Source organism: Nanorana parkeri, unplaced genomic scaffold (assembly GCF_000935625.1).
Source record: "Nanorana parkeri isolate BGI_ZX_2015 unplaced genomic scaffold, ASM93562v1 scaffold569, whole genome shotgun sequence".
Classification (NCBI taxonomy): Eukaryota; Metazoa; Chordata; class Amphibia; order Anura; family Dicroglossidae; genus Nanorana; species Nanorana parkeri.
This window is the reverse complement of record NW_017306837.1, coordinates 179,793-187,313: the sequence shown is the minus strand read 5'-3', so window position 1 is coordinate 187,313 and position 7,521 is coordinate 179,793. Positions and strand designations below refer to the sequence as shown.

Sequence of the window (7,521 nt, the reverse complement as noted above, 5' to 3'; positions counted from 1 at the left end):
CTTTTTTTTTTTTTTTTTTTATCTGCATATTTGTTCAGGATCAATGTCAGAACATTTTAACACCAGAGATGGCCAGGCAAGCATCTATATTTCACAAATGCATTGTGCAGTAAGGCTGCCTTTACTGATCAAAGTAGAAATGAGGCCCTAAATTAAAATTATCATCAGACCTGTCAGATTCTGATGAGGCACAATGGCTCTGCTGATATGACAAAAATGGGGTGTCCATCAAACCGTAGGCCCAGATTTTAATTCAGTTTGATCAATTCTAATGAGCATTAAACGGCCTGAGAGTCCAAAAACCTTTTAGTATTTGTATTGGTTGACAAACGGACAATGTGGTGTGGGGCTTAAAAGTAATGCAGTCTCAAAAAATGGCAAACATTATAAAGAGTTAATTGTTTTCCTGTATAGCCACAATCTGCCAAGGTGTGTGTGTGTGTGTGTGTGTGTGTGTGTGTGTGTGTGTGTGTGTGTGTGTTACTTTGACTGCTATCACATAAGGGTGCTTACAAGCCCCCCATGTGATAGCAGATGGTGGTGACAGGTACTCTTTAAGGTGATGCTGGGGGTCCAAAACCAGTGTCACCTTTACACTAGAAATAAGCTATTGAAGTGCAGATCGCACTTAAATGGCTTAAAGCTGGGCTGCAGGAGCCTAGAACTGACAGCCCAGGGACCGGAAGTGATGCAATCTGCATCGCTCCCGGTCCCATAGAACGGAGAGGGGATCGATTAACGGAAGTTCGTCGATCTCCTCCCCAGCTTCCTGCGGACTCCAAGGAAGCTGGTCCCGGGCCCTTAGGAGGGCAACTGAGCCCGGAAAGCACGGCGGGGTGTCTGGGGGGGGGCGGCCCCTTCAGGACACAGAAGCGATCTGGCGACAGGTAACTCGCCAGAATCGCTTCTGTTGTAAAGCAGACAGTCGGCTTTACAAGTTTAAACAGACCTGGCGGTAAGGGCCGCCGGGAGTCTGTTTAAACAGCCCTGATGCTGGCGACGTATACTGTACGTCCTCAGTCACGAGGGGTTAAACTATATATAAACCCAAAAAACATAAATTCTATATGTTGCAGCTGTGCAGTCCAGACAGACCAGTCCTTCTTCTTCTTTTTTTTTTTTTTTTTTTTCCCCCCCACCTGGTGATTCAGCCCGTAACAACTTCCTGTCCTAGGCAGATAACGCCCACTCATCTTTCTGTAACAAGGCAACAAAACATGATGGGATTAGGCAACCCTGTCCCTCTTCTATTGCCCTTTAGCATAAAGTGTAATGGTTCTGTAGACCTCAGAGACCAATGACATTAGTAACCGTCTGTATAGGTGGAGATTACCTGAAGTGACCAGCTCACAAGATTTCTGGCAAAATCAACAGGGTTGACCTTTTCCAACAGAACAACCTTTTTTTTTTTTTTTTTAATTACATATTTAACAGATTAAAATGAGCCAAATAAGATAAGTCTGTTGTGAGGGTTTATATACACCTTAATAATCCTGTATTTAAAGATATAAATGTGTGATGTGACTGATCACAATACAATGTCTTCTCATTTTGTAGGTTGAAAGTTGTGGACCTTCGCTGAAAGCCACATCTGGATACAATCCTGCAGAAGATGCTGCTAATATTGAAAAGGCAATAAAAACTAAAGGTAAGAAGTCTATGCCAGGAATAGAACCTTCACTGTTAGGCAGCTTAATGTGTTTGGATTCTCTGTAAAGGGCAGGTTCACGCCATTTTTCTGGACCAAATCTGGTTCAGAGAATGGTGTGAACCTGCCCACAGTTCCAGGGCATTACAGACCAGACAAAATGAGAAGTGCTGTATTTGTCTGGTCTGGAATGGACTGCGCTGGTGTGAACAGAGGCCAGAAATAGCATAGGGATACATTAGGATGCGTTTGGGGTCTGGAAACGGTCTGAAGATCTGGTGTGAATGGGCCCTCATTCTCTTTACATACTTTACTGATACTTTAACCCCTGAGCAACAACTGGTAGTTCCAAAAGCCACCCTGAAGTTTTTATTCATGCAACATTGTCACTGTCTTAAACATTTCACCCCTCCCCCTAAATATCCTTATTTTTCATATTTGAAAGAACTGGAAAAATATGTGTAAAGTGTCATGACTTGCGTAACAATCATATTTCTTCTATTCCTTAGTTGAATACATTAAGCTGAAAATGAGTTTCTGTTCTTTGCACATTCTTGGTAATTTGTGCTTCCTTATTACACAAGCCAGTATTCTTCTGAATGCATATATTAAATTAAAATTACTAACTCTAAATGAGTAGTGATGGGCTGAACACACCTGAGTTCGGTTCTAATTCGAACTTTCAAACAGGGGGGGAGGGGGGGGGGGAGTTCTAACTCAAACTTAGGACTCTATGTAAGTCTATGGGACCAGAATGCGGGAAAAATCAAATGTCCCCATATTGAAGGCTTATATGCAAGTTATTGGCCATAAAAAGGGTATGGCGATCCGGGTACTGCCTTGGGGGACATGTATCAATGAAAAAAACCCTTTTTTTAAAAAAAAATTGTTTTTAAAGGAGCAGTGATTTTTAACTGCTTAAAGGGAGACTATAAAAATGAAAAAATCCTTTAAATATCATGCCTGAGGGGTCCCCTTAAACTGCATGTAAAGTGGCACATTTGTGTGGTGTATAGAACCTGCTGCAGCAAAGTTACATTTTAAAAATATAAAAAAAACGACCTATAAATTGCCAGTAATTGGTTTTCCTTTTAATATTTTAAACAACTGCTTGGGGAGGCAGCCTGTATGCAGAGGCCATGTTTTAGAACACTCGGAACAAGGTTAGAGATTTTTTTGGGGATAAATTCTGGTGCCTCTTTTACAGACGTTGGATGAATTAACGGGTGCTTAAAACTTGAGCCTTTAGTGTTGGCAGTGCTTTCACACCGTAATCGTTCAGAGTTATTCTTGACAAGTGCAGACTTGGGATCTTGCTTCCCTCACCTGTCCTCCTTGTTGGCCTTTCAGACATGATGTGGGGCTTATAAAATTTTATTAGAATGTGGGATGGGAAATTGGTGCTTGGGTGCAATACTTTATCGAATTTGGTGCACTATTAACTGTTGTACAATGGCATATGATAAAAAAAAAAACTGGAACGCATGCAACACAAAAGGGGAAACCGCAATGAGGCCCCAAAAGAACCTGCTGCTGAGAAAAAAAAGTAAAAATAATAAAAGAATTAAAAAAAAAACAAAAATGAACACCAGTGGCACAGGAGAAACACCCCCAGTGACGCCACTGGCGCACACACAAAAAGAGACCGATTATACAGCACAGAAAATGCTATATACAGTACACATCAATACACTGACACCAGTTACCTTTCACTTCGCTGCACTACAATATACTACTCTAACCGAAACTCTCTAACTCCAGCAACACACTATATAAGGCTGCCGTGTAAGCAGCCTTATATAGTGTGGGGCTGGGACTTGGCTGTGAGCCATAATTGGGCAAAGTCATCATCACTTTGCCCAATCATGGCTCATACAAAGGTCAGTCTTTCACCTGACCTTTGAGGTAAAGCAATGCACCTGAACAATCAGGGCTCTCTAATGCACACAGTGCATTGTGGGGCGCTCGGCGGGCAAACCATCGAGCCCATGCCTATAAATGAGGGAAAATCTGTTCAAATGGGGCACACGGCTATAAACACCCAACAGAAGTTCTAAACCTGCCCCACTCTACCCAAAACTTTTTTTTTTTTTTAACGTCTTCCAGTTTAGTGTCTGTGCTTGAATCTTGATGCCTCATACAATGCTGGTCATGTGTATATTCCAATTTTCCATGTTTGAATTTAGTTTTTCATATGCGTTTTGTCTTTTTGTTACCACAGGGGTGGATGAAGGCACTATCATCGATATCTTGACTAAAAGAACTAATGCTGAACGCCAACAAATCAAGGCTGCTTATCAGCAACAGACGGGAAAGGTAGCTGGGAAAAACTTGAGTCATAAAATTTGATATATAATATACCAGGGCTCAAAATTTCCACTCGCCTGCTCGCATTTGGCGAGTGGAAATGCAGTCAGGCTTGCGGTCACTGACCCACGTACCTGACCCGTGGGTGCAGCTGCTCCTGCTGGGCTCTCCGTTCTTTCAGCCGCAGGCTCTGGGTCGAAAATGAAGTGATTAGTAAGGACTGCAGCAGCCTCTGCCTGATCACCACCTCCTCCCTGCAGAAAGACAAGCAGGTGAGGGGGCTTAATTGTTTTACTTTACATGGTTGGGGGGCAGGGAACAGGGGGGTAGGGGGTAATATTTTATGTGGGGGCATGGAACAGGGGGGGAAGAGTGTATTTTATATGTGGGGGCAGGGAGCTTTATGGTAATATTGTTAAAGTTGTTAATATTATTTTTTGTAACTTTATGTTGCATAAAAAAAGTGTAATTTATAAGATTATTTCAGAGGGTGTGTTTAGGGGCAGAGTTAAGGCCGGGGCAGGGTAGGGGTTAGGTGGGCAACTGGTGGCAAGTAACTCTTAAGGTCTGGCTAGTAGCTCAGGACTAGAAATGTTGACCCCCTGTATTATACTATAGAATACAGAAGGAGGAAATTCCCTGGTCAAAAGTAGGATCAATATATGAAAACCGAGGCATAAAGGTAGTTGTTACTGTAGTAGCCATTCAGACCTATTGTTTCATATGAAACCTGATTTTAGATGCGAAGGACAAGAACTCCAGCTTCTTTACAGTGAATTCTTCTTTACTCTGTTTTGGTCAGAATAATGTGTTGGAATTGGCCCCCTCCTAAGCCTTGGTCATCTAAGACACCCTAGAAGAAGTAATGGGAATGATAAAATGTTCGTGAAGATGGACTCTCACAGCAGTGGCAGATTGCAGAAATGGGGAAATAGAGGTGGGCAGTATTAACACATGCAGCCTAGCCCTGCCTAATTGCCATTCCACTAAGATCATATAATTGGAGGCCTTCACTGACAGGAAAAAGGCAGTGGATGACTGATACATTTTCTAAAGTTCGGGCCCTTGCCTGTTACCACAAGGGAGAAGTTTTGCAGTTATATGTTTTGGATACAGGATCATCACAGTGCCACTCTATTGTCTCAAACTCCACCTTTTTATTTAATATGGTTTTAACATTTTATTTAACATACTTATGTCTTCTAGAGTTTAGATGATGCATTGAAAAAGGCGCTCTCAAGCCACTTGGAGGAAGTTGTTTTGGCGTTGATGAAAACCCCAGCCCAATATGATGCATGTAGCCTGAAGAATGCTGTCAAGGTAAGGAACTGAAACAGCATTGGGACAATTTTAACATCCCATTTTTATTACAATCTCATCAGTGCTTATCACGTTTTTGAGGAGACAGTGCATGCAACATACTCTTGTGTTAAACATACTCTTGCCGGTTAAACAAGCAAATTTTAGATAAATTGTGAACCTACAAATGTGTATCATAAACTTTTTAACATCTGCAAAATGCATAAACAGAAGAATAAACCCATTGCCAAAAACATTACAAATGTGTATACTGTAATGGGGAAGCGCTACAAACTAAGTGAGAGGGCGTGTTACGGAGCCAGGGAGGAGGGAATGGGAAAAGGTTGGGAGGAGCAGTCTTAGTTTCTGTAGCCGAGTGATATGTTCAGCGGTCGATCCAATTTCTTCAGATGATCCCCAGGAAACATAAATGTAAAATGCGACGGTGAGGATACGGTGTGAAACAGATCAAAGAAAAAAATGTAGAAACTTACTCTTAAGTGAGGAGTGTTGTGAGGTCATCGACGAGTAAGGATAGATGGTGCCACTTCAGGAAATTCCTGACTGCGAATCTTTGTTAATGGAAACTTTTTTTAAAGGAACGAACGGGGAGGGTCAAAACAGTGGGCGTGGACCAGGGAGGAGGAACAAGGCCAATGGGGAGACGGGGGGCGGGCCCATAACCCTGATGTACACACTGAGGGTAAATGTAAAGCGTTTGGTTGGGGACGGCTTGGAGGCAGATTCAAAAAATGAATGTGAATCTTTGAGAATACTGTGCTGGTTTAGGACACATTTGTTAGATGACCCTCCACCAATTGGAAATTCTTCTTTCCAATTGATGGGCTTTTTATGTTGTGGTGGGTGTGTTGTGTTTTTTTTGTGCTTAAAGCTCCACATTCACTTACAAAGCATCTGTTCTTGGAGCTTTTTTTCACAGCACGCTGCAGTATCTTTTGCATAAAATTTTCAATGTGTGCACCTAAACCGCTTTACATCATACCACATACGCTCACCACACCCCCTAATCCCTACAGATAAAATATACACTATTTAGGTCTCTAATTTAAAACTCTGCTACTGCTGGACAATCTTGCATTGCTATATCCTCTGCAGAATCCTGATTCTTGTAGTAAAACCCCAGCCTGTGCTCTTTGTATGACATACATTTAAGCCTAGCCTAGCTCATTAAATTTGTCCTAGTACTAGCCAATTTTAGATTACTGTGTCATCTGCAGGTTTCGAATTCTTGAAGTGAAATGCCTACCTGTACTCGAGAGAAAATGGCCAGAAAATGGCGCTGGCAGATCAGTTTTGCATAAGCAAGAACAGGGGCAGCCATAGTGAACGAGTGACCATTTTCTTTCCACTGGTTAAAGCGTGCACATTACCGTTAGCGCATTACATATAGATAATTTTTTTTAATTTTCGGTGCTGCTACTCTATATAAGCCAAACTAATTGTAAAATGAAGAAAAATAATTCCACAGCCAAATACAGTATAGTATGTATTATACAGGCCAAAATAAACAAAGTTTAGAATCTGCCCCATCCACTGTGGTGTTCTGTCCCTCATGTGCTAATGAACAGTTTGCACTCTGAAGGAGTGAGAAAAAAAAGATATTCACACTGTTCTGTACTGTGTAATTTTTATTTTTTAAACAATACACAGCATGAAGCAGAAGTAGGAGGCAAGGTTTTAAATGTTTGTTTTAGCTTTTCCTTCTACTTGAAAGTGGTGGTCCAGTTTCTCAGTCAAATTTGAGAAAACCCCATTAGGTTTCCCATTCACAGAGCATACCCCCAAAACATAAAAAAAAAATACATGCATACATGCATACATGCATACATGCATACATGCATACATGCATACATGCATACATGCATACATGCATACATGCATACATGCATACATGCATACATGCATACATACATACATACATACATACATACATAGTATCTCTCAGAAGTGAGTACACCCCTCACATTTTTGTAAATATTTTATTATATCATTTCATGTGACGACAAAGAAGAAATGACACTTTGTTACAATGTAAAGTAGTAAATGTATATCAGTGTACATTTGCTGTCCCCTCAAAATAACAACACATAGCCTTTAATGTCTAAACCGCTGGAAACAAAAGTGAGTACACCCCTAAGTGAAAATGTCCAAATTGGGCCCAATTAGCCATTTTCCCTCCCTGGTGTCATGTGACTCATTAGGGTTACAAGGTCTCAGGTGTGAATGGGGAGCAGGTGTGTTAAATT

General features: G+C 41.3%; 1 protein-coding gene across 1 annotated transcript in view; it reads left to right on the top strand.

Annotated features, from left to right (window-relative positions):
- The window catches only part of LOC108791711 (annexin A1-like), a 30,836-nt gene that overhangs the window by 11,659 nt on the left and 11,656 nt on the right, over positions 1-7,521 (top strand). The window contains exons 4-6 of the mRNA XM_018562269.1: positions 1,558-1,648; positions 3,870-3,964; positions 5,162-5,275. Coding sequence (XP_018417771.1) covers positions 1,558-1,648; positions 3,870-3,964; positions 5,162-5,275 — 300 coding nt within the window. The remainder of the gene's footprint in view (positions 1-1,557; positions 1,649-3,869; positions 3,965-5,161; positions 5,276-7,521) is intronic.